The sequence below is a fragment of the Heterodontus francisci genome, chromosome 19, assembly GCF_036365525.1.
Source record: "Heterodontus francisci isolate sHetFra1 chromosome 19, sHetFra1.hap1, whole genome shotgun sequence".
NCBI classification, from domain to species: Eukaryota; Metazoa; Chordata; class Chondrichthyes; order Heterodontiformes; family Heterodontidae; genus Heterodontus; species Heterodontus francisci.
The window spans coordinates 20,625,381-20,651,871 of NC_090389.1; the positions used below are offsets into that span (position 1 = coordinate 20,625,381).

At 41.3% G+C, this 26,491-nt stretch overlaps 1 protein-coding gene across 1 annotated transcript; it reads right to left on the reverse strand.

Moving 5' to 3' along the window:
- Positions 1-206: 206 nt before the first annotated feature.
- Positions 207-25,422, reverse strand: ccdc174 (coiled-coil domain containing 174). The gene is made up of 11 exons (XM_068051439.1): positions 25,267-25,422; positions 17,447-17,551; positions 15,956-16,056; positions 14,813-14,871; positions 12,594-12,771; positions 11,836-11,931; positions 8,906-9,042; positions 7,863-7,957; positions 3,118-3,271; positions 1,473-1,628; positions 207-565 (listed from the first exon to the last, which is right to left on the reverse strand). Exons 1-11 carry the CDS (start codon positions 25,306-25,308, stop codon positions 312-314), a joined length of 1,377 nt encoding a protein of 458 aa, XP_067907540.1. The 5' UTR covers positions 25,309-25,422; the 3' UTR covers positions 207-311.
- Between the last annotated feature and the right edge of the window lie 1,069 nt (positions 25,423-26,491).

Here is a 26,491-nt window from a genome sequence, read left to right on the forward strand (position 1 = left end):
AATTCCCTCTAAAAACCCTCCTTAAAACCCACCTCTTTGACCAGACTTTTGGTCACACCTCCTCTCTGAAGGATCGAGAAGTTTTTCTACATTCAAGGTGTTACAAGTTCCTGCTGTTAACTGAGGAGTAAACATGTTCCAATAGAGATAAGACATAATTAAAAATAAAAATGTGAAACAAGGACTGACAACTTCAACAAAAGCAATTGGAACATAGCGTGGAAAAGGTTTTAATCTGACCTACAACCTGTGACAGCTGCATGAAGGTAGAACAATCTCTAACATAGCCTTGCCCTGCAGCTCATCCCTGCTCAGGTTGAATGTTTGTAATAAGACAGCATCTCATCCAGGGAATTGCTTCTTGCTGACTGATTATGTTCCAACTTGGCTTGTGACTTCTCCACATTTGTGCACTGCTGGGAGGAACATCTGGGCTGGCCCTTCCATCCTCCATAGTTATTTAATCTCTTGGGATCATTGTAATACTCTGAAGGGGGTGCGAACTCGGAGGGCCTCTCGTCCCTGGGATCTGGACAGTTCCTGGACCACTGTCCAAACAGTACCTCTGGAATGATTAAAACGCATGGTCAGTTAAAAGTTAAAATGGTGCAGTGCCTGCTTCCTCAAAGTAAATGGGAACCATGCACTTTGCTCAAGTCTGCAGCAATAGATACAGAAAATATGTCAGTGGGTAAGCAACATTAGATCTCAAAATGTTTGTCAATATTCTGATTGTCATATGTCTAAGCACCCAGTTATCAATTCCATAAAATACCAAACCAGAAAATTAATGTATAATTATTCCTCACTACCCTCAGATCTTGATCTCTACTTCAAAAAAATCACCAATTCAATTCCCTACTTCTGAAAAATAAAACCAATAATGCTGTTAATATCTTTCCAACCTTCAATCCCCCTTTCATCAGATACCTTTTAAATGTGAGGGTTGAAGCTGAAGCAACTACATTTTCTGGGAGTCACATGAACAGTACAATAAATTTCCAGGTTATAGAACAGGATTCTTGGTTTACTTCGGAAGCAAACCATAAATCTGGAAGAACCTGACTTTTGTTCTACACTGTGCCAAGGAATGCAGCAGCTCTCCAGTGACCATGGGAGCATGTGGGGTTAATTTGAGGGCGAGTGTCCCTCAAGACCACTGTCCTCTCCCAAAATCCACAGAAGTAGAACTCAAACTGGAATGGGGTCATTAGATACCAAATCTGATCCATTTTTTAAAACCCTGATGGCAATGGTAAATGTGTACTCGCTATTACCTGAGCTGAGGTCACTGAATTTATCACACACCAGGGGTCAAACCTGAGACTTGCCTGATCATCCGCCCACTGAGCAATGAATTTTGCCCCATTTGTTTTAACTGCAATTAATCGGCATAAGCACAATATATCCATGTACCAACTGAGCTTACAGAACAGCCTTGAAACAGCCAAGGACACAATTCCCTCAGTTACCTTTTCCTCTGTCCCATTCGCGGATATATGGCACACCAGGCTTTGTGTCCTTCCGTTCCTGTGTTACGACCTCCACCTTACTCCTTGGGCAGGTAGCTTCATTCTGCATTACATCCAGTTCTTCTGACGTGGGTACCAATGCCTCAGTCTCTTCATCTGCACATGAAAAAAAAATCACAAATGCGACAGGATGAGTAAAACACAATTTCCGATCGCAGTCCAGATCAATTCCTTGGCAAAGGCCTTTGGACTGGAGAAAAATTCAAAATCTTTGAGATTTCTTCTGCCCTATAGATTTGTATCTCAGGCTGGGCACCATCCAGTCCTCTGCAACTACTATTCTGCACTGGCTACGAGCAAGTTGACAAAAGGATGTAAGTGGCAGGTAGTCAGTGAATGCAGGCAGCAGGAGGTGGAGAAGGGCAGACAACAAGAGCTGCCAAATTCATTTTTTTTTTTTTAATAGGTTATTGCACATAATCGTAAAGTAGACCCAGTAGTATTTTGCTGCATTCTTGCAGGATTGAGTCACTCAACTGTCCTCCGTCACTAGCCCATATAATCGGCTTAATACCTGTTACATACACTTGATTTTGACATTGAAGTCACAGAAACACAGGCTTTTATTGTAAAGGAATTGTAAAGAACAGAACCTTGCCTGTGGTGATTTTATTCTTAGTGCTGTGCATCATACCCATGCAGCACCTAACCCCCATCTTAGGATGGATATTTTAAAGCACACTCCATACTTTAAAATATATATTCTGTGGGCCAGAACATTGTGAAGCTTTGACACCCTTGCAGAGCTACCGAACTTGGAACTGCCCCCTCCTCCACAAAGTTCTTTTACAACTCTCAGGGGAAACTGGTGAGGAAAAGGCAGAGAGGAAAAAGGGTAAAAAGCCAGTCACAAAGTCACCTTTGTACAGCTTCTCATGGAATCATTGACATGGCCTGAAGGATTCCAGTCCATTCCCCAAGGCTGGGCTAGTACATGAGCAAGAAACCATCAGAAAATTGAAAGGTTTAAATAACAAAACAACCTTGTAAGTAGGGCAGCTTGAACATGATCAGAAACACATTTGCAATTTTATTGCCAGTGTATAATGTGGTCAGAGAAACACATTGTATAAAAATGGCATTAAACTAGTGTCCATCACCAGTCTAGTATCTTCTATAGGAATTTTGTAGCATTGGATGAATGAAACCAGGCTTCAGGGAACTTCTTTACAGTTTCTAAGCTGCTCTTTTTAAAATAAAATAATTTACCTTCACATTGAAATGAAAATATAATTTGGTTCCCCCCCACCCCCCCACACAAGCCCATGCACCATTCACCAGCCCACTGGTCATACAAATATCTGCCATGCAGCCCTTGAAATGCCCAATGAAATGTGGCTCACTCACAAATTCTCAGCCTCCACCCTTCCAGTTTCTCTTGAGGAACTGAAAGGGAACAGGCATTCTCCCACTCTCGCAGGGATCGCTGTAGCAAACACTCCATCGTATACCATCATATTGTTTCGTATAAACACCACCACAAAAAATGGCAACGGTGGAAAGGAGGAAATCCTAGCTTCTGTTCTAGCGCTTTTCCATGTGTCCCATTTCTTGACCCTCACCAAACACAAAGATTTGCTCGTACCTTCTTTGGTCTTCTCTGGCAGCTCTGCAGTGTCTTCAATCTCATCACCTTTCAGTTTCTTTATCTTCCTCTGACGAACCTTTGCCAATCTAGCATTCAACATGGCTTTGCGTTTCTCCTTCAGTTTCTCTCGTTTGGTTCTCTGATCCATCGTCTGCAACAGAAAGCAAAGGTCAGCTGCCGCGGTTCTCACTAGAATTTACAAACGGCAATAAAGAGAGTCAGGTCAGAACTGTTGTGCACTCAGGTGACACTGAGATAGATCTCTTGGTTTGGGAGCCTGTTCGCTTCCCACTGGTATCAAGGCTGTTCCCAAGTACCAGCACAAGAGATTTTCCATGGAGCAGCAACTGTCAATCTTCATTGTTGACTTCAAGTTTCGCAAGGTAGGACCTGAAATAGCAGATCTTCACCCGGATGGAAAAGACCAAAGCAAGAATACTTCTCACCAGCTCCAATACTCTTATTTAAGTAATAGCAGCAATTGCCTGTGCTATACTAGGAGTTGAGGAAAAGCAAGTTAACCAGAATGTAAACCCTCCAGCTGGTGTGCTGGCTGATTCCTTTGCATGGCCAGAATCCATTATTATTACTCAATTGTATATCTACCATTTGGTTTTCCAGAATTCACAGATGAGCTCCAACAGTAGCAAAGAAACTCCTGGTATGACACCAAAGAGGCACCCCGTTGTAACACCTGCCTTTTACCTTCTCACCATCCAAGGCCCCAAACACTCTTTCCAGGTGAAGCAGCGATTCACTTGTACTTGTTTCAATTTAGTATACTGTATTCACTGCTCACAATGGGGTCTCCAGTACACTGGGGAGACCAAACGCAGAATGGATGACTGCTTTGTAGAACAGCTCCGATCAGGTCGCAACTGTGACTCGAGCTTCCAGTTGCTTGCCATTTTAATTCACCACCTTGCTCTCACACCCAAATTTCTGTCCTCAGCCTGCTGCAGAGTTCCAGTGAAGCTCAACGCAAGCTCGAGGAACAGCAGCTCATCTTCTGATCAGGCACTTTACAGCCTTCTGGACTCAACATTGAGTTCAACTTCAGACCATGACCTCGTCTTAAACTTGTTCTTCATGTTTTTGCCTTCGACAGAGCTGTTCATTATTATGCTATTACCACTCTCTCTGGACAAATGCTTTGCCTTTTACAACAGCTATTACCATAGTAAATGCTTTTTGTTCCATGATGTCTTTGTCATTTAACCTCTCCTGCCCTCTGACTTATCATACATCTTTCTTTTTGTTCTTCTCACACCTCCTCCCTTTCACTTGCTCAAAGCCCATCACATTTCTAACTTTTGTCAGTTCTGATGAAAGTTCATCGACCTGAAACGTTAACTCTGTTTCTCTCTCCACAGATGCTGCCAGACCCGCTGGGTATTTCCAGCACTTTCTGTTTTTACTTCAGGTGCCCAGTTGAGGCTGTCTTAAGTCTGAGCATCTGGAGAGGGTTGGGTCAGAGCCCTGCACCTTTTAAAAATGTATTTCTTTTCCCCCAACTCCTCTACCACAGACAGCAACTCGGCATTTTAAAAATTCTTTTTGGTATGTGGCATCACCAGCATTTATTTCCCATCCATTGTAGATCTGAGTGGCTTGCCAGGCCACTTCAGAGCACAGTTAAAAAAATCAACTATGTGGGACTGAAACACAGAATCAAAGAATTGTTACAGCACAGAAGGAGGCCATTCGGCCCATCGTCTCAGCGCTGGCTCTCCGAAAGAGCAATTCACCTGGTGCCACTCCCTGGCCTTCTCCATGTAACCCTGCAAATTCTTCCTTTTCAGATAATAATCCAATTCCCTCTTGAACGCCTCCATTGAACCTGTCTCTACTACACACTCTGGCAGTGCATTCCAGATCCTAACCAGTTGCTGCACGAAAAAGTTTTTCTTTATGTCGTCATTGCTTCTTTTGCCAATTACCTTAAATCTGTGCCTTCTTGTTCTCGATCTTTCCACCAATGAGAACAGTTGTTTCCCTATCTACTCTGTCCAGACACCTCATGATTTTAAACACTTCTATCAAATCTCCTCTCAACCTTCTCCTCCAAGGGAAAAGAGTCCCAACTTCTCTAATCTATCCACGTAACTGAAGTTCCTCATCCCTGGAACCATTCTCGTGAATCTTTTCTGCCTTCACATCTTTCCTAAAGTATGGCACCCAGAACTGGACGTAATACTGCAGTTGAGGCCAAACCACTGTTCTAATACAATTTAACATAACTTCCTTGTTTTTGTACTCTATGCCCCCTACTAATGAAGCCTAGGATGCTGTATGCTTTCTCAACCTGTCCTGCCACCTTCAATGATTTATGCACATAGACATGTTCCTCTGCTCCTGCACCCCCCTTTAGAGTTGCACCCTTTATTTTGACTGGAGTCACATATAAGCCAGATCAGCTAAGGATGGCAAGTTTCCTTCCCTAAAAATATATTAGTGAAGCAATTGGGCTTTTACAACAATATGACAGCTTCATGGTCACTTTTACTGAGGCTGACTTATTATTTCCAGATTTTATTTTTTAAAAAAACTGAATTCAAATTCTGAAACCGCCATGGTGGGACTTGAACTCACTTGAATTCTCATTAGTCCAGGCCTCTGGATACTCTAGTTCAGCACTCCACTCTAAGCATGATGCAGTTCCACAAAATCTTTACCAAGTCAGATCTTTCTGTGCACAGATTATTCACCCATGTCTGCTGAGCTTAGTCCCACCCTCACCTGACATCCACATATGCTCACTTTATACTGCACGTCACTTAAGAGAAATCAAGGGGGGAAACCCAGGCTAGGATATCCCCTCCCAGACCCAAGGTCATGAAGGCTATTTGTAGCATCCCAAATGCTGCACCAAATACTATCAGTTAGCTCAGCACAGACTGGGAATTGAATCTAGGACCTTCATTCCTGGTATTATTATTATAAATTTTCACTCTACCCTTCCCATGGCTTTAACATCTTTTTTATAATTGGGTGTCCAAAAGTACACACAGTGCTCCAAATGTACCCGAACCAAGGCCTGTTGTGATGAAAGTGATTTTTTTTTTGTTAAAAATATTTTTTAAAGGAATTCATAGTTAAACTGAATAAATGTTGCATCAGGTTTTTTTTTTAAAAAAGAGAACCATCAAGGGGCCATTGAAAGAACTGGTGGCAACAATGTTACGGGTTGTCACATGACTTAAGTTAAAGATAGAACAGAAACCCTGGTAACAGGGGCACAAAAGTGACAAGTGTCCCTTTGATTGGACAAGCCCAGTAGTAGCAGAGTGCACCTGGGATGGGCAGAAAACTGACACGTTATTTGGTTGTGGGTCACTGTCTGTGTCGTTTTACCTTCTGGAGTGAGCAGCTAAAAAGTCAAGTCTGCTGAAGTGTAAAAAGGAAAAAAGACCACAACTCAGTTCGTTTTCCAGCATATCTCTGAAGGGTCCTGTGAAGTCCACTGTGTCGATTCATCTCCTCTCCTGTCTCTGAAGTAAGCCTGCTAAAATTAATTTTCAACGCCGCCAGAAAAAAAACTGTTCTAAAGATCCTAGTGACCTATCTATGTGTACTCAGAAGCTAGACTGTATGCCAGTTTTGGAACAACATATCTCATCTGCTGTTTTCTTCAAAAAAAAAACAAGCAAGTAATCTGCCCAAGTTTTCTCGTGTCTGTAACAGAGCTCTGAATTTTTAAAAAATCCCTTTTTATTTTTTCGGTTAACCAGTACATATGTGTGTGAGATGCTAAGTTAAAAAAGGGGACTCTAAAATTTAATGTTGCGGCTTTTAAAAGTTTTAATCTGTGTGTTTATGTTTTACTTCATTACTAGTTAAGATTTGTTCTTTAATAAACTGTTAATTTTGTTCATTAAAGAAACCTGGTTAGTGTGTTCTATTCTGGGAAAAATAGTGTATGCGATTTACTGTTTCAGTAAGTGGAAAAATTTTTTAAATATATGTTGCGACCTGTGGAGAAATGGGACTGAATTAACAGTGCAGTCCTCCCGCCTCGGTCGTAACATATCTCTTCCTTGTTTTTGTATTCAATAAAATATATAAAATTATAAATAGCACAGATTCCTATTTGCCTTTTTATGGTCATTTCTACCTACACTTCTACCCAAGATCTAGGTACCTGCATGCCTAGATCTCAGTTCTTCCATTCTTAAGAAACTGCTTAGGATCCACTTCCTTTCTGTATTCTTGTTCCCAAAATGTAATTTTTCCCTAAATATACTTTTTCACATTCTGCTGCACTGAACTGCCTTCTCAGCCATTAGTCTATGTCCTTCCTCAATAATCTTCAGTTTGCTGTCTGCCCAAATTAGTATCACCCCAAATTTCAGTATCACTCCTCTTGTGTCTGTATCCAAATCATTTACATAAATGGAAAACAAGGCATTGTAGCATGGATCCATGGGGCATTCCACTCAACACATCCTGTACATACCACTATGCTATGCCTACTTGTCGCCCCCATCCCCAAACCATTCCTCTAGCCACGTGGCTACATACCCATCCATATTATATGCCTTATTTTTGCAACAAGCCTCTTATCGCACAACCGGCCGTTTCACAGATCCACATGCACTGTCCCTGACAAACCCAGTGATCCTGGTCTGTATGGTTCAGCTGCTCAAAGCCTTAGCCAGCTGAGCAACTGGGAGAGTCCACCGTCTCCCTCGTAACCATTTAACTTCAAATGGATGCAATACATTCACACATTTTGTACATACTTGTTCTCTCAGCATGTCGAGGGTCTCAATCTGCTTCTTCCTGGTGCTTTCATCACGAGCAAAGGCGAAATAACCTACACCCAGCTCTCGAGCCTCTGTAATACAGTAAGGTCAATCTATCAGAACAGCTTTTATCTGCCGTTTTCAAGATTATTTTTCCCATACACTTGGGCTCTTCCATCTCACTTTTCAGCTGACAGATTGGGCCAGCAACCCATTGCCAGGTTTCTGAAGACATTGCTTTGCAGCTGACTGCCAAGAGGGTGGCAAGTCTAACCAAGGTGATGCAAACTATAGCTGTGAACAGTACACTACACACTTTTGCACCAAGTCTGCTTTAACTATGAGAACAGTTTTAAAAATAACTTTCACACTAGAGGCTCCTCCAGTGGATCAAATGAAAGCATTACAGATCCACCTCTATCTGGTTACTATACCCCAACTACCTTCAGTGGAGGGGAGGGGGCGCCATTTCCCCTCCATCTCTCACAAATTCTGGTGGCTGGCTGGGTGCAGCTCCCAGCTTGCTAAAGATTGAGGGCAAGGCATGGCTGTTTTTTCGGCCAGAAACGAAATAAGTAACAATTTAGAAAAAGAATCAAGCAAAATAGTCGAGCAATGTTGGAATTTAGTGCCTGGGTCAATGGGAGTTTTGCTATTCCAGCTTTTGAAAGGTTTTTCAATATGATTTACCGCCTAGCCGCGCCTGCAGGGAGGTGTAGGTGTGTGGATAATGGCTGAGGACAGGATGATGCTCAACTGTGATGCTGTCCACAGTGGAAAAGCCTGCCAAAAACCACTGTGTAGGTTCACACACCAAGAACGGTCATTTTGGGCAAGGTACAGGAGACAATTGGTACACTTGGAATCATGAGTAAGAACCAAAAGCATAGAAAAGGAAAAAATAGGAAAGAAAATGGAGAGAGGAAGAAAAGAAAAACTCAATCGTAGGATCCTGCAAGTGACAATTTAACCCTGGTAATTCAACTGTGGACACTTTAAATACAACTTATAAAGTATGCACCATACAGTAAAATTGATACCATTTTGCCGGATGTCCTCATAGTGCATTGGTCCAATTGGTCTGCTCAGTGCCTCCTCTTCCTCTTTTTCCCACTGCTGCCGCTGAAGCTCCCTTCTCATGTCTTCGGAAAGCAATGTCTTTTTTTCCACTTCTTGCCTGTGAACAGTTCAAACCAAAGACATATTGCAGAGACCCACATCAACTCCTTTGGTCACAGCATCAGAGGACAGTATTTGCTATTATTCACTTCCCAACAAGCAGGAGCACCAGAAATTCTTTTCTGTTTCATTATTCATTACCAAGGTTGAAATGAAGGTGAGCCAAATCCAGACAGTGATAATACAATACCAAATTTGGGTTTGAAGATCACCGGCAAAGCCTGAGGGAGGTAAAGAGTATGACGGAACGCAACCTGCCTGGTTTCAAATTCTAAGATTTTCTATACAATGCATTTTTATACAAGACCAAGACACTAAAATGTTTAAAATGTTAGCCATGAGGCTGTACTTTGAGATTTACTTTGTCTTGCTGGCTGAATGCATGTATTGTTTGGAAACATCATAAACATTGAAGTGTAAGTAACATTTTGTATAAGTATTAGCAATTCCCTGGCTGAGAGATGATAAAAATCCAGTAGGCTTTGTCTGAAGCATAGCCAGTTAAAAAAAAATTCATACAGCTCTCCATCCCTATCCATACAGGTGATAGAGACAACCAATTAAAATAAAAACAGATAACATTGGGAAACACTCAGCAGGTCAGGGAGCATCCGTGGAAGGAGAAACAAGAATTAAGGTTTCAGGTCAACGAACCTCAGGACCGGATGAAACGTTAGCTCTGTTTCTCTCTCCACAGATGCTGTCTGACCTGCTGAGTGTTTTCCAGCATCTTCTTGTTGTTTAAGATTTCCAGTATTTGCAGTATCTTCCTTTTACTAAAGAAACAACTAGCATTAGTTACCTGGCCATTGTAGAAGAAAGAGAGCAGTTATCTGTAATGGTTGATTCATCACAACTGCTTCCACAGCAAGACGCCAATATTGACAAATCTTTTTTGTTCTTGAGGCATTAGAAACTATTTAATATGTTAGATCTGAGTCACAGGCCTAGTTTTCTTTCGAGTTCAGTTCAGTCACTTCAGAAGGCAAGACTGCAACAAGGCAGAACGATTGTGTACAAAAGGCGTGTGCTTATGCAAAAGGCTTAAAGGGTTTTATTATTTTGATATTTAAAAAAGTTTTAACATATTGGATTAAGAACTATATTGTCATCTTAATTTGCTAACCTATTTTGTTTCAAATAATAAACACAAATTTATAGTGTTAGTCTGAACTATCAAAGAGTTCAGTGTGGTACAGTGGGTAACTTATGCCATTTCCAATGGGTTCCCAAAGGTATAGGAATTTACTTTTCACCTGAAGGATGAAACTCCAGCACACAGGAGTGTGAGCTTGCCTATGAAGCCTTCATTTTGTATTGAGCGTTAGTAAAGAGTATTGGGACGTAACCTGAATTGTAACAAAGACTTCGGCAGCTTTAAGCTCCTGAGACAGAATAAGCTACAATAGGAAACAATAAAATGAATCATAATTTCAGCACCAAGAGAAGACAGGGAGAAGGACGGGTGTTTAGTGTGCCAGATGCAGAGGAGCTTTCAAACTAGCCAAGTTCCTGGGGAAGCCAGAAATAATCCATAACAAAAAGTTTGTGCAAATCCCGAAACTAACTTTGTGCTGCAGAAAGGATCATATCCACAACAGAATGAACTTCTGGAAGGTAGGGTTTTTGTTGTTGGATGAGGTTTGTTTTCCGTTAAACATAAATAGTTTGAAAAGACAAGTGACAATTTCACTTCAAGGCAACAATTTATTTAGGATATTGGAGTGTTCATATAGTTTTAATATGCCAAGTAAAGCAAGTCTAAACAGAAATGCAGGAGAAGGCTGGGTTCTGGTGGGTTGCAACCCTTAGGAGGTGAAAGAACATTGTTGTAACCCACCCATTCAAGTTCCAGTCCAAACTAATGGAATAACAGTCTTCCCCCTCTATCTGCTGGAAGGGTCCCAGTGAAATTATTCTACAGCAGTTTTAACCCAGTAGCTTGTGAGCATAAATACACACACAAAATGGCCTAGAAGTCAGTAATAAATGGGCAGTCTTATTTAAAATGGTCACTGGATGGCTGCAATTTAAATGCCACGCGGGTACAAATAAGGAGTGCACTTCAGGTTAATGAGACAAAAAAAACTTGAATCTATATAGCACCCCATCAAGTCAAAGCCGTCCATAGTGCTTAAAATAATGAATAATTTTTGAAGAAAAAGGACTGTTATGCAGGCAAGTGTGTCAGCTATCCTGCATCCCACAAACAGCTGACAGCTTAATGATTAGTTAATCTGTTTTTGGTGGTGTTGATTCAGGGAGGAATTTTGACCAGGATAGCAGGAGGACTCCCTGCTCCTCAAGTAACATCGTGGAATCTTTACCGCCCACTGGAGGAAGCAGACAGAATTGCTGGTTTAACATTTTGTACAAATGCAGCACGCCATCAATACTGCAACAATTGGGACACTGCTGAGGTATCATACAGAAAACTTTGTTGTAGATCTGGGAATACTCAATACATGTAATAATGGGTACTGAAAGTGGAACAGTATTCCAATTATCCAATACCATACTGATTGCACAAGCATGAACATTTGCTTAAAAAGTAAAATGAAAGAAGTTTACTTATACTCTGGATAATAAACTAACCGCTTGTTCCTACAAGACGCGCACCCATACCCAATTTGATTTCCCATGAGGCACCTGTACTGCCTCTGTCCCTATAGCTCATTGCTCCTAAAGGGACATTACTCATAGTTACAAAAGCAAAATACTGTGGATGCTGGAACTCAAATAAAAACAGAATAAAAACTAGCATTTTCTGTTTTTATTTATTCATAGTTACCTTGATCCTTTTAGATCTTTATCCATAGCGAGTAGTCCTGACAAATCTTTCTTCATGCATCTTCTGGATCGGCCTAAAGAATCCACATAGTCAACCCTGAGGGAGGGAGGGAAGCACACAGAAAAGCACAGCCCTTAGTTCAAATTACTATTTAATCATCCCTTAACCAAGATAGTGACTTTACTTTTGTGCCAGCCATTATGTGTACACTTTAAGCTAAATACTAAACTGGAAAAATATACCTAATTGATAACCATATTATAGAACTCCTGGTTGTCTGGCAGGGGAAGGCAAGAATATAATTTAAGCAAGGCCTTAAAATGATAACATAAAGCATAAAAGCAAAGTTTCTAAATGGGTGTCATTTGAACCCAAGAATTAAAAGGAACCTTGAAGTCCTCTCCTGAAGGTCGCTACACACACTAGGGTACATTACAACAGGTATTGTTAGCACTCCAGTACCTCACTGGAGTGCCCATTGGTAACATGTAAATCTAAACAGAACATGTGAGGCTATTAGGGGATTCATAGCCTGTGAGCTCTCTGCACATACACACTTCCAGCATCTCTTGCTTGGAGCATTATAATCCTAACAAAATGAGAATACAAATGGCCATGAAATATAGTTGAATGAAGACTATCATTGCATTATAATAAATTTAACAGTGCCAGTGACTGACTGTTTCTTGCAGCATCAATATTTGCAAATTAAAAATTCTAGGACACTATAGATTTATCCCCACGTTCTAGATTCTCACCATTCCTCATCAGGGTTCTGCAGTGATGCAATTTCAGACTCAGGCACTGCATCCTCATCTTTTTCACTCTCCACTGCCTTCTTTGCTGCCTCGCTGTCACGTAGAGCCTGCAATTCCTTCTGCTTGTCAAAAATCTTCTGTGTGAAATCTACCAAGTACATGCTTTCTGTTTCTTCATCTGGCACAGGATAGTGGATTTTGAATTGAAGGTGGAAGAGATGCAAAGGCAGAGATAAATTTTAAAAAACTGCATTTATTGGTAACGAGATAAAAACTGAAAATGTTGAAATGCAAATCAGCTCCAGCTGCACACACAAACTGAAACGATGGGTCACAACCAAAATGTTCACCTTTCATCAAAACCCAAATTACTGTCTTTTTTCTTCAGATATTCACTCAAACGTGTATTCTAACATTTTCTGTTTTATTTCAAATGATGCTTTCGGAACAATCTGCTCTGGCCAAAATAAAGCCAGCTCCATTTGGTTTGCTTGCTTAAACGTTTTCTTTCTAAATAGCAATTTCTTTTTAAAAAATCTAATTCTTAGGGGGTTCCATCTTTCTTCAAATCTGCCCAGAGTGGAGGTCCCAGATGCAGAATGCATTGACCTGCAACACTATATTGAGTTTCTAGGAAAATAAGTAGGCCATTCAGCCCCTTGAGGCTGTTTCACTAATCAATTAGATTATCAGTGATCTGTATCTTAACTACATTTACCTGCCGTGGTTTCGGAACCCTTAATACTCTTGCCTACCAAAAATCTATCAAAAGCAAAATACTGCAGATGTCGGAAATCTGAAATAAAAACAGAAAATGCTCCAAATACTCAGCAGGTCTGGAAAATCTGTGGCGAAAGAAAAAAAGTTAACATTTCAGGTCGATGACCTTATGTTAAAAATCTATCGATTTCAGTTCTGAAATTTTTAATTACCTAACCTCAACAGCTTTTTGGAAAGTATTAATTGTATATTAAATGTGATTAATTGTATGCAGGCGGTGGGCATCAACTGGGGATTCACTTGAGCCCACTAAAAATAGATGCAGACTGAAACTATGGTTGCTGAGTTTGGAGGTGTATTCTTGTAATTATAACCATTTATTTACAGAGTTATACAAGTGTATAAAGATTGGCTCCAGTTCGACCCTTCATGAACTGGCTTTCTGGAGTATTAACAGAGAGTCCCAAATTGCCACTATCCTTTGTGTGAAGAAGCATGTCCTGACATCACTCCCAAATCGCCTAGCTCTAATTTTAAGGTCATGTCCAATTGTTCTGGACTCCCACACCAGAGGAAATAGTTTCTCTCTATTTACCCCATAAATTCTATTAAGAGCACATTAGTTGCAAATTAAGAGATCAACCTCTACATCGCTCTAATTTTAGCCTCTTGTGTATGAGATTTTCACTGCTCTACCGTTTGTGGCCATGCCTTCAGCTGCCTACGCCCCAAGCTCAAATTCCCTCTCTAAACCTCTTCACCTGTCCTTATACTTCCCTATGTGGCTCATTTGATAACTCTCCTGTGAAGAGCCTTAGGACCTTTTACTTTGTTAAAGGCGGTATATAAATGCAAGTTGTTGTTGTAAATCTTGAGTGCTTCTTCTTGGGAACAAAGTCCTTCCCCTAAGAAAGACAGGATGAAGCAGTCTTGTTCACATCCACTAGAGGACTGTCTGGAATGCCACTCAGAAACAGTGGGAACATATCAACAAACTGCTGCCCATGGAACTGGCAGAGGGAGAACTGCAGAATGTGTAAACAAAGAAAATGGGGGAAGAAAAAGTACATGCAACATAGGCATGTACTACTCCAAACAGCTCCAGTTGATGAGAAAAGCCAGCACAGTGAGAACTCAGTTAATACAGGCAGACAGCCAGAATGATCAATAATCTAACTGACATCAAAAGCCATTCTGCTGTAGATGGAGGCTGGAAGTTAGAGATGAGAGGGATTGGTTATCAGACAAGTGCCCCTAGATAAGGGAGCAGTATTCAAGTGTTTGCAGTCACCAAAATAAGGGACGGTACTGGGAAGAGAACACTTTCAATTTCAGGCTCTTACTATTAGCATCAAATGGTCCCAGATGAACTTAAGTGTGAGACCTCCCAAACCAATATCACACATTTCACATAAATCCCACAACTAAAGCTGCTTTTTTAAAATCCAGAGTTAAATGGAAATATTTGAACAAAATTTATAAGCCACAATCCAGATTACCTGGCAAGTCTCCTTTTGTCATCTGCTCATAAAGTTTTGCTTTTTCCTCCAGCCTCTGCCTAAAGAAAGCACAAATTAATTTTGCCCACAGTTAACACAAGGCGTAAGCGTGGTCTTTTACAACATAGCACAAACATTCTACCACAGGCAGTTCTTTTGAACTGAAATCCCTTATTTGAAGAGCCCCACTCTAGAGACTTGAGCACATAATCTAGGCTGACAGTCGCAGTGTAGGACTGAGGGAGTGCTGTACTTTCAGATGAGACTTTAAATCAAGACTCCATCTGCCCTCTCAGATGGAAGTAAAAGATCCCGTGGCACTATTTCGAAGAGCATCAGAGTTCTCTCCAGTATTGTGGCTAATATTTATCCCACAACCAATCGTAAAAATACAGATTATCTGGTCAATATCCCATTGCTGTTTGTGGGATCTTGCTGTGCACAAATTGGCTGTCACGTTTCCTATATTACAACAGCGACTACTTTTCAAAAAGTATGTATTTAATTGGGATGTCTTGAGGTCATGAAAGGTGCTATATAAATGCAAGTCTTTCTTTTAATTGGTTCTTTTAAATTGAGGGACCAAAATGAAGAACCAAGACCTAGAATGCAGGACACCACTGAGGTGAAAAGAGTGAGAGAAAACAAGGTAGACTTGGCAGTGGCAATAGATGACATTAAGCTCAATTTTTAAACGGTTAAAGAGGAAGGAAGGACTGAGAGGCAATGGTTTTTACATCACATCGTTGCCTGCTCACATTGTAGAGAGGGTCTATAACAATATTGATGGATAATTTTGTGCCTTTGCCATTACCCAGTTCAATTACATTATTTATGATATTCTCCTCTGCTGCTAGATCCACCCTCCCAGTGCTCTGCTGCTTCGCATCTCCCCTGAAAGGAGGGCAGATCCCAAGGATGATCATGTGCCTGATCATTTCATGGTAAATTGCAGTGGCTCAGCACGTGTTCTCTGCTTCAGTCAGAAAATCTTAACAATCCTCCCCTTTCAATATCAGTGTATTTTAGTAGGTGACTGGAATGGAATATGACACTTCAAGTACGGTGTCACTGAACAGTTAAATGACAATATAACTGGGACTTTGATTCACAGTGAAGATAAATTCCAGTTAAAACTCTTACTTTGATTTATCGAGAGTCTGCTGTTCCTCAATACTTTCTTCTACATCCTTCTCAGCCCGATCAGAAACACCTGCGTTTTGCTTGATCCAGATATTTGGCTTCTGTTAAATTCACATATCATAAGTTTAACATTTCTCTGCATCTCAAGAGTATAGAATATGTTGTAATGTAATGACTGTTAAATTATGGATTCACTTGCCTGGATGAGTGCAGCTCCAACAACACTCAAGAAGCTCGACACCATCCAAGGCAAAGCAACCCACATGATCTGCACCCCATCCACCACTTTAAACATTCACTCCTTCCAACACAGGCGCACTGTGGCATCAGTGTGTACCATATACAAGGTGCCAAGCCTTGTTCGACAGCATCTTCCAAACCTGTGACCTCTACCACCTCGAAGGACAAGGGCAGCAGACGCATAGGAACACCACCATCCGCAAGTTCTCCAAGTAACACACCATCCTGATCTGGAAATATATCGCTGGGTCAAAAACCTGGAACTCCCTTCCTAACAGCACTGTGTGTGTATTTACACTAAGAGGGACTGCAGCAGTTCAAGAAGACGGCTCATCACCACCTTCTCCGGGGCAATTAGGGATGGGCAAAAGTTGGCCTTGCCAGCGACGCTTACCTCCCATGAAAGAATAAAAAAAGGCAACCTTAGTGTCAGAGCAAGTACATAGTACTGATTACTTATTTTCTAGAGGTTTATTTTTGCTCATCAAGGTGAGGGGTGTTAGTGTGAGAGACTAGAATATTTTCCATTGCTATCAGATTGCCATTATCAAACATTCCTGGGTTAGGTACAGCAATGGCTAGATGCAGAATAAAGATCCTCTAGTCTGCACCAACAATGTGCCTCAGCTCCAATCTCAAATGATTTTGGTATGGAACAATGGTTATTCAGGAGTCAGTTACAAGCTGAAACTGAAGGAAGAATATTCCCATACATTCAGCCATAGAATGAGATGGACACAAACCTGGGATCAAGTCCCTCGCTGGTCTGCTGGGTGAGAGGGAAGGTGCTTGCTACACAGTAAGAAAAGTGGCAATAAAAAAACTAAACTAAATCTAGCTAAGAATCCCAACGTGCAGCATGTGTCATTTTTACAAAAGAATTTAAGGTCACCATGAGGCACATCTACCCTTAAGAACCATATTTTGCAGTGTGAACACTCGGCTCCTTTAGAACACAGGAATAAATAGAGTAAGGAAAACAAAATTTGCACTTAGGCCAATGCACCTCAACGTGCCAATATCCCTCTTGTGTGATATTCTCAATCAGCTACTATGTCCTCTCCAAGTACAACTGAAAGGAGAAAATGTTGAATTCCCTAGTTCAGCTGAACATAAGAATAAAAAATGTACACATCCATCATTAATACTTTGCTGCTAAGTGACAGCAATGTTCAGGTTAGTTACCATTAATAACAGGACCTCAACAAGCCTGATGAAAAACAGCAGTAGTGGCGGTCATAGCTCTCTTACCTTATTGACTGGCTTGGCTTTAAATGGAGCCCCTGCTTCTTTCAGAAGTTTATCATGCTTGAACTCCTCCTGTTTCCGATAAAGTTCTGCCTTCAGATCCACCAACTACAACACAGAATTATTATTTTTTAACAATAAAACACAAGATGGGATTGTTGGAACATTTAACAAATTAAAAATCCAACAATTTCTACTCAGTGCAGAATACATGAGGCAACAGAAGGGTTTTGCACTGCTCTCAAAGGCAATTTTTGATTAACACCAGCAGACCTCACATTTTGATATCATACAATATAATGGGCAAATTATTATAAACACAGGTTTCTTTTTGGAGAAACTAAAGCATTGAGATATTTAAAGCAAACATTACAGACTTTCTCCCCAGAATTGTATATATTAATAATAAATACACTGTAACTTTTCCTTTTTCTGTTAGATGAATTAGGGTAAAATGAAAAACTGAACGGCAATGCCCAAAGTAAGTGTTTAAGGAGGCATACCAAACGTTAGGTATGAATGCCACCTGGTGCTCTGAATGAAACCTCACAGTGGCGCAGTGGTTAGCACCGCAGCCTCACAGCTCCAGCAACCCGGGTTCAATTCTGGGTACTGCCTGTGTGGAGTTTGCAAGTTCTCCCAGTGTCTGAGGGGGTTTTCTCCGGGTACTCCGGTTTCCTCCCACAAGCCAAAAGACTTGCAGGTTGATAGGTAAATTGGCCATTATAAATTGCCCCTAGTATAGGTATGTGGTAGGGGAATATAGGGACAGGTGGGGATATGGTAGGAATATGGGATTAGTGTAGGATTAGGATGAAATGGGTGGTTGATGGTCGGCACAGACTCGGTGGGGCCGAAGGGCCTGTTTCAGTGCTGTATCTCTAAAACTAAAACATCAAGATCAGCCATGATCGAACTGAATGGCAGAACAGGCTCTAGGGGCTGAACGGCCTACTCTTGTTCCTATGGCTAAGTGGAAGCACTCCTGCCTCTACGTCAGAAGGTTGTGAGTTTATGCCCCACACCAGGGTTGCAACACATAATCCAGCTGCACTATCGGAGGCACCATGTTTTGGATGACAAGTTAAACTGAGACTTGTTCAGGTGAATGCAAAAGATTCACTGGCACTATTCAAAGAAGAGCAGGAAAAATACCTTATGTCCTGGCTAACATTCCTCCCTCAACCATTTATATCCTTGCTGTATGTGCGATCTTGCTGTGTACAAATTGGATACATGCTTGCCTACAACAAGAGCGACAGCATTTCAAAAGCAATTCACTGGCTTCGAAGAGCTTTGGGATATCCTGAGGCTATAAAAGGTGCTGCACAAATGTGTCCCCTTCCTTACTTTCATTCACTTTGCTTGGAATAATAAGGTTTTGCTCAAGACTAATTATCAGTATTAACACTTCCTAAATGCAGGTTATTTATTGTCTTCTGGCATTAGACAGCAGAAGATTCAAACCAGTAAGACAGTAGACTGCCCACTCTGAATGAAACATCAAGGAGGTGACCGGTGACCTGCTCCTGTGAACTGCTCTAAAACTGGTCTGTATGAGCTCTCATATTGCTCCTGTATAAGTAGGGTGGTTACTCACATACTCTCAGCTGCCCACCACTGCTGCCCTGCAAATCTTGTGGAGCTGCTATGCGACTCCCTTCCAACATCGCTAAAAGAAACCCATTAACTTGTCATTAACTCACTGGTGTTTGTGACAGCTTGAACTGTGCAAATTGACTGCTGTGTTTTCTACATTACAATGGTGACTACACTTCAAAAAGTACTTAATTGCCTGTAAAGTGCTTTGCAACACCATGAGGTTGGGAAAGGTGCTATAGAAATGAAAATTCTTTCTTCCTTGAGGAAGCAGCTGGGAACCAAACAGCAGTCATGTGGAGCAGGAGGTGAGGATACGCTGGGTGCAAGGGAAAAAAATGTAGTCGATCCAGAGCAGCAGTGTTTCAACAGATGATGCAAAAAAAAACACCAAGGGGAGCGATGTTTGTGCACCAACAGAGCCCAGAAGAGAAACAGAGGACATATACATAGAGGCATGCAATGGAAAAAAGGATGGTCAGGAAAGCCTTAAGCTCCCAAAAGATCGGGAGGGAAACTCCAGCTAAACTTCATCTCTGGGAATGGAACAAAAGCCAACCAAAGACTCGAGAGAGAAGGCCTGGCTTTCTAGAAAAGTTGCTGGAATGTGTTTCTACGATAGTAAAGGTAATTTTACAGCTACTTTTAATAACATTTTTCCATTATGAATTACTTTTTTTTTTACTTACGATGCTAATTTATTTTTTATGTGCAACAGCATTGGCAGCAACATATCTACTAGAAGGAAACTGACCATTTTTCCAGCAATTTGAATGGCTAATTTTATTCTATTTGCTAGTTCTTCAACAGTAACTTAATGCTTACTACATGTTTCTTATATAGAACATACAGCACAGAAACAGGTCACTGGGTCCACCTAGTCTGCGCTGGTGTTTAGAGGGTCTTCCCATTCCACATGCTGCATCTCAGCCTTTCAGCATATCTTTCTATTCCCTCTTCTCTCATGTACTCGTCTAGTTTCCTTTTGAAAGCATCCAAGACATTTGCCTCAACCACTTCCTGTGACAGTGAGTTTCACATTCTAACCACTCTGAGTAAAGAAATTTCTCCTTATTTTCCTATTGGATTTATTAGTAACTACCTTGTATTTATGACGTCCAGTTTTGGATTCTCCCACAAATGGAAACATTCTCTCCAAATCTACCCTGTCCAACCCATTCATAATTTTAAAGACCTCTCTCAGGTCACCTCTAAGTCTTTTTTCTAAAGAAGAAAGCCCCAACCTGTTCTGTCTTTCTCAGACAGCTGCAATCTCTCAGTTCTGGTACCATCCTCGTAAATCTTTTTTGCACTTTCTCCAGTGCTTTTATGTCCCTTTTATATTATGGAGATCAGAACTGCGCAAAGTACTTTATGTGCGGCACGAACATTGTCCTAAATAAGTTTAACATAACTTGACTACTTTTGAAATATATTCCCTTGAAAATAAATCCCAGTGCTTTGTTAGCATTTTTAATTGATTTATTGACCTACAATGCTGCTTTTAATAATTTATTTACCAGTATCTCGAGATCCCTTTGCTGTTCTACCCCATTCAAGTAGCAAGTAACATTCACACCACACAATTGCCAAGCAATGACCATCTCCAACAAGAGAGATCCTAACCATTTCCCTTTGACATTCAATAGCATTACTATCACCGAATCCCCCAATTTCAACATCCTGGGGGCTTACCACTGACCAGAAACTGAACTGGACGAGCCATATAAATACTGTGGCTACAAGAGCAGGTCAGAGCTAGGGAATTCTGTGGTGAGTAACTCACCTCCTGACTCCCCAAAGCCTGTCAACGATCTAGAAGGCACAAGTCAGGAGTGTGATGGAATACTCTCCACTTGCCTAGACGAGTACAGCTCCAACACTCAGGAAGCTCAACACCATCCAGGACAAAGCAGGCTGTTTAATCAGCACCCCATCCACCACCTTAAACATTCACTCCCTCCACCACTAACAGACAGTGGCAGCAGTGTGCACCATCTACAAGATGCACTGCAGCAACTCACCAAGCCTCCCTCGACAGCACCTTCCAAACCCGCGACCACTAGCACCTAAAAGGATAAGGACAGCAGACGTGTGGGAACACCACCACCTGCAAGTTCCCCTCCAAGCCACACACCATCCTGACTTGGAACTATATCACCATTCCTTCACTGTTGCTGGATCAAAATCCTGGAACTCCCTTCCTAACAGCACTGTGGGTGTACATACACCAGATGGACTGCAGCAGTTCAAGGCGGCAGCTCACCACCACCCTCTCGAGGGAAATTAGGGATGGGCAACATATGCTTGCCTTGCCAGCGATGCCCACATCCCATGAAACAAATAAAAAAAAGTTTATTTTCTCAGGTGTAGGTGATGTTTCTATTTTTCCTACCAAACTGAATCACCTCACATTTATCTACGTTAAAAGTTTTATTTGCACAGTCTACAAGTTTTCTAATGTCTTCTTGTATTATGTTGCATTCTTCCTCAGTTTTAGCTGTATCCACAGTTTAGTGCCATCTGCAAATTTTGATATTGTGTCGCTCACTCCTAAGTCCAAGTCATTATTGCAAATTATGAATAATAATGGTCCCAGCACTGATCCTGTGGAACACTACTTCCTACTTTCCTCCAATCTGAATGGTTACCCTTTACCCCTACTCTCTGCTTTCTGTTTTTTTAGCCAATTTGCTGTCTATTCAGTTGTTTGTCCCCTGACTCCACATGCCCTAACCTTTGTCATGAGCTTACCGTCTGGTACCTTATCAAAGGCCTTTTGAAAATCTAAGTACATGACATCTACAGAGTTACTCTTGTCTACTCTTTCCATTACCTCTTCAAAGAATTCTACGAGGTTAGTTAACCATGGCATAGCCTTTTGCAATCCATGCTATTTTATATTTCCTGTCTCTAAATGCTCTTCTGTCACTTCTTTTAGTATAGATTCCAGTATCTTTCCAATCACTTAAATTAAGCTGACTGATCTACAGTTCGCAGGGTTTGTTATATCTCCCTTTTGTTCACTGCTTTTCTTTGCTGCTTAACAGTTGTTTGCTGGTAGCCTTGTGACCTGTGTACTGAAACTCAAACTTGTTGGTCAGTTAACACACATCTGTTCTGGGTTCTTTCTTTATTTATTTCAGACAATCACAATTTTGGCTCCACTGATAAGTGGCAAACACTTTCCAAGTGTGGCAATTCAAGTATGATGGACACTTTACAAGTATGATGCAAGTTGAATGTGACAGCTGCCCACCAGTAGAAAACATATCATTATATAGTTACTTATAGATCATGGAAATGACTTAAAAATCAAACAGCTATTGTAATTTTTCATCACGAAAAACAGCCTTCACAGTTTAAGTAACCATCAGTAGCCGAGGAGGTTTACAATGCTTCATGCCTTAGCCAATCAGGAGAAAAGTGCTATATGCTATTAAATTGACAATCTTGTTCAGAGACACCATAAGGTTGGCTGATGTGGGAAAGGCAAATGGAAAAGTTATTCACTTTACAAAAAAGCATCCACATTTTTTCACTCCCAATTCCTTTCATTTTTCCCTTTACCCAAGTATTGATCAATGCTGGGTGCTGCCACCCCATTTAGTACTTTGCCATAGCGGCTGTTCTTTGTGGGCAAGTCAAAATAACCAACTGTAACCTACTCAACTGAGAGAGGTGTCATAACTAAGCCTAAGCTTGTACTCACACAGTCATATATGTGCATTTTCCAGCAGAGTTACCTGGATAACAATCAGGAAAAGCATTACACTGACTTCGTGTCACATCTGGATCAGTTGTAGCACTTTTCCTCCATGAGTTAAAAGGCTGTGAGTTCAAACCCTAATCGAGAAATCAGGAAGCTACTCCTCCACAAGCTTCACCACACTGGTACCTCGCTGATAGATTTGGCATTAAAACACATGAAAGGGGTGAAGTTGTGCTACTTACTCACTAGATACCCAACAAAATTTACAGCTTGTTTATTCAAGTGTAAATGAATTTTTACCAATGTCATAAGTCTTAATTACTACAACAACTTGTATTTATATAGCACCCTTAACATAATAAAACATTCAAAGGAGCTTCACAGGAGCGTTATAAAGCAAAATTTAACACCAAGCCACATGAGGAGATATTAGATAAAAGATTGGTCAAAGAGTCTTAAGGTGTCTCTTAAAGGAGGAAAGCGAGGTGGAGAGGTATAGGGAGGGAATTCCAGAGCTTACGAGCTTGGCAGTTGAAGACACGGCCACCAATGGTGGAACAATTAAAATCAGGGACGCTCAAGAGGCCAGAATTAGAGTAGCACAGATATGTTGGAAGCTTGTGGGGCTGGAGGAGACAACAGAGATAGGGAGAGGCAAGGCCATGAGAGGTTTGAAAACAAGGATGAGAATTTTTTAATCAACACATTGTTTAACCGGGAGTCAATGTAGGTCAGCGAGCACAGGGGCGATAGGTGAACAGAACTTAGTTTGAGTTAGGATATGGGCAGCAGAATTTTGCGCGATCTCAAGTTTATGAAGGGTAAAACATTGGTCAGGAGCGCATTGGAATAATCAAGTCTATAAGTAATAAAGGCATGGATGATAATTTCAGCATTTGATAAGCTGAGGCAGGAACACAGGGGAGTGATGTTACGGAGGTGGAAACAGATGATCTTAGTGATGGCGTGGATATGCAGTCGGAAGCTCATCTTGGAGTCAAATATGACACCAATGTTGCAAACAGTATGGTTCGACCTCAGACAGAGCCAAGAAAGGGATGGAGTCAGTGGCTAGGATTGAAAACAATAGCTTCGGTCTTCCCAATATTTAACTGGAGAAAATTTCTGTTCATCCAGTATTGGATGTCAGTGAAGCAAAATGAAAGATTGTGGAGGTGTTTTAAAAAAAAAGGGTGGTGAGGTAGGGCTGGGTGTCATCAGCATACATGTAAAAACTGATACTGCATTTTTGAATGATGTTGCCGAGGAGCAGCATGTAGATGAGAAACAGGAAGGAGCCAAAGATAGATCCTTTGGGGGACACTAGAGGTAATGCTGTAAGAGTGGGCAATACACCGTCTACAATTAGATGCTGGGCACTAGGCGAGAAGAATCCCACCAAGCTGGATGACAGTTTGAGAGGCATTTGAGAAGGATGGTGTGGTCAACCGTCATCAAAGGCTGTAGACAGATCGAGAAGGAATAGCTGTTCCTATCAAACAACTTTACTGACACTGAAAATTTCTTTTGACTCAACTGTGGAGTCTCATTCCTTCAGATATTAATTATTGTTGGGAGATTTTAAAAATACTTTAAAAAAAACTTTTTCTGTCTCATCACTCTGTTAATTCAATCGTCCTTTCCCTCTCTTTATTTTACTTTCTGTACATAATTTTACACTGATTTAAATATTTTAACTTGCACTTCCTGGTTTAGGTTCTGTGCGCCTCAGTAAGAATCCTTCAATCTGATTGGTGAAGAGACCATGCAGTTGCTTGCTCTATTCACACAGGTCGCAGATCCTCTATAGATGGTACTGCACTGAAATGGCTCTATTAAGTTGCCACACAATAGCCCACCATAAAGCTGTTGGCTAAGCGTAATGTACAGCAAGTACTGTTCGTTTGCCACTGTCTGCAAAATATGGGTCATTAGGTGAGGTGACAAGTATGGCTGTGGAGGTAGCTTTTAAGGAGGGCCTTGAAGGAGAAGACAGAGGTGGAGAGGTTTAGGGAGGAAATACCCAAGCTTGGGGCCCAGATAGCTGGAGGCAAGGCCGCCAATGGTGGGGTGGAGAGGTCGGGGATGCTCGAGAGGCCAGAGTTGGAGGAGCGCAGGCATCCCAGAGGGTTGTAGGAGATTACAGAAAGGAAGGGGCGAGTCCATGGAGGGATTTGAAAACAATCAAGGCATTGCTTAACTGAGAGCCAGTGTAGGTCAGTGTGCACAAGGGTGACAGGTGAATGGGACTTGGTACGAGTTAGATATACGCGCAACAGAGTTTTGCACAAGTTTATGAAACATTTCGATAATATAGGGAATTAAAAAAGCCATAGAAACTTGTAAAAGACACCAGGAGTGCTCCAACTTTCACCAACCCCTCTGCAGCGCGAATACACAGTGATAGATGAAGATACCAAGCAGAGTAGCCAGGAAAGCCCGGGGACGGACGTGGGCCTGCTGACAAGATTTAAATTCAGCAGCAACATTTTCTACAATCTCCAAGACTCACCGACGCTGCCGTCACATCGAACGCTTTCTTTTTCTTGTCCATAATGCCCAAGATTTATTTAATTACCGACAAATTACAAACAGATACACAGCTCAGCTGCCATCTTAGTGAGGTTCAGGTGACGTTCGTGGGCACGTCGAGCGGCCATTCTGGTAAGGTCTATTGAGGGCTTGGGTTTCGGGTAACGGACAGAAGCAGGTCAATCCGCCATCTTAATGAGGTCAAAGATTGCACACCGGGCCAGGTAATTTACCATCATGTGAGCACTGCCTTTGAATTAAGTAAAATTCGATTTTATTACATGGGATTACTGGATTTTTATTAGTGTTTTAGGATATATGCCGTGACTTGCTTTATAATGAAGATTTTTGTTTTGCAACCATGCTATTTTCACAGATTGTCCACATAATTACAAAGTTACTCTGTTCAGTTTTCCCAGGATGGCACACTGGCTGTCAGTCTACAAGCAGTCTCCTTTGCTAAAGATCGATAACCTGTGAATGACTGAGGTAATAATGAGAGATCCAACCACCTGTTGCTTTGTGCCAGCATAACTACAGGCATGGCTGCAAGGTACCTCTTGGTAGATTGAGGAATAGGCTCATCTTGGGGTAGTGAGTTTGGACTGAGCCCTTTTGAGAAGGGAACAGCACCATTGCTTGTGTAGGCCCTCGATGTCAGAAACCCTGGGTTCAGGGAACAACTTTTGAAATCATGTAACACAAGAGGCCAATCAGCCCAATGTGCTTGTGCTTGCTGTTTGAAAGAGCTACTCAAGTATTTCCACGTCCCTGATCTTTCCCCATAGCCTTTTCAAGTGTATGTATCCAACAACTTTTGAAATTTGCTATTAAATCTGCTTCCACACCCTTTCGTATAGTGCCTTCCAGATCATAACTTACCCTATGTATAAACTTCTCCTCATCTCCCCTCTGGGTCTTTTGTTTCTTAGAGAATTATAATGGCAGTCGACAGCCAATGTGTGAATTTCATAGCCAAGAACTACAAGGCTGTGTTTTTAAAAGTCAATGACGTCCTATAAGGGAAGTAAACTAGATTGAGTTTGCTGTAAGTGGACTTCTGTTTAATCTCACCATTTAGAGAGAATGCGAGTTGCACATTGAATGAAAGATATATTTCACTGTTATGCTGTTCACTCATTAACATTATATAAATAAACAAGTGACATTCACACCACACAGTGCCAGGCAATTACCATCTCCAA

Bases quoted from the DNA above. Each gene is read 5' to 3' on its own strand.
- ccdc174 (XM_068051439.1), bottom strand. From the start codon at position 25,308: ATGGACAAGAAAAAGAAAGCGTTCGATGTGACGGCAGCGTCG. The intron at 17,552-25,266 runs GTGAGTCTTGGA...TCTGTGTTGTAG, and splicing joins TCGATGTGACGGCAGCGTCG to TTGGTGGATCTGAAGGCAGA. The intron at 7,958-8,905 runs GTATCAATTTTA...ACTGTATTACAG, and splicing joins TGAGGACATCCGGCAAAATG to AGGCTCGAGAGCTGGGTGTA.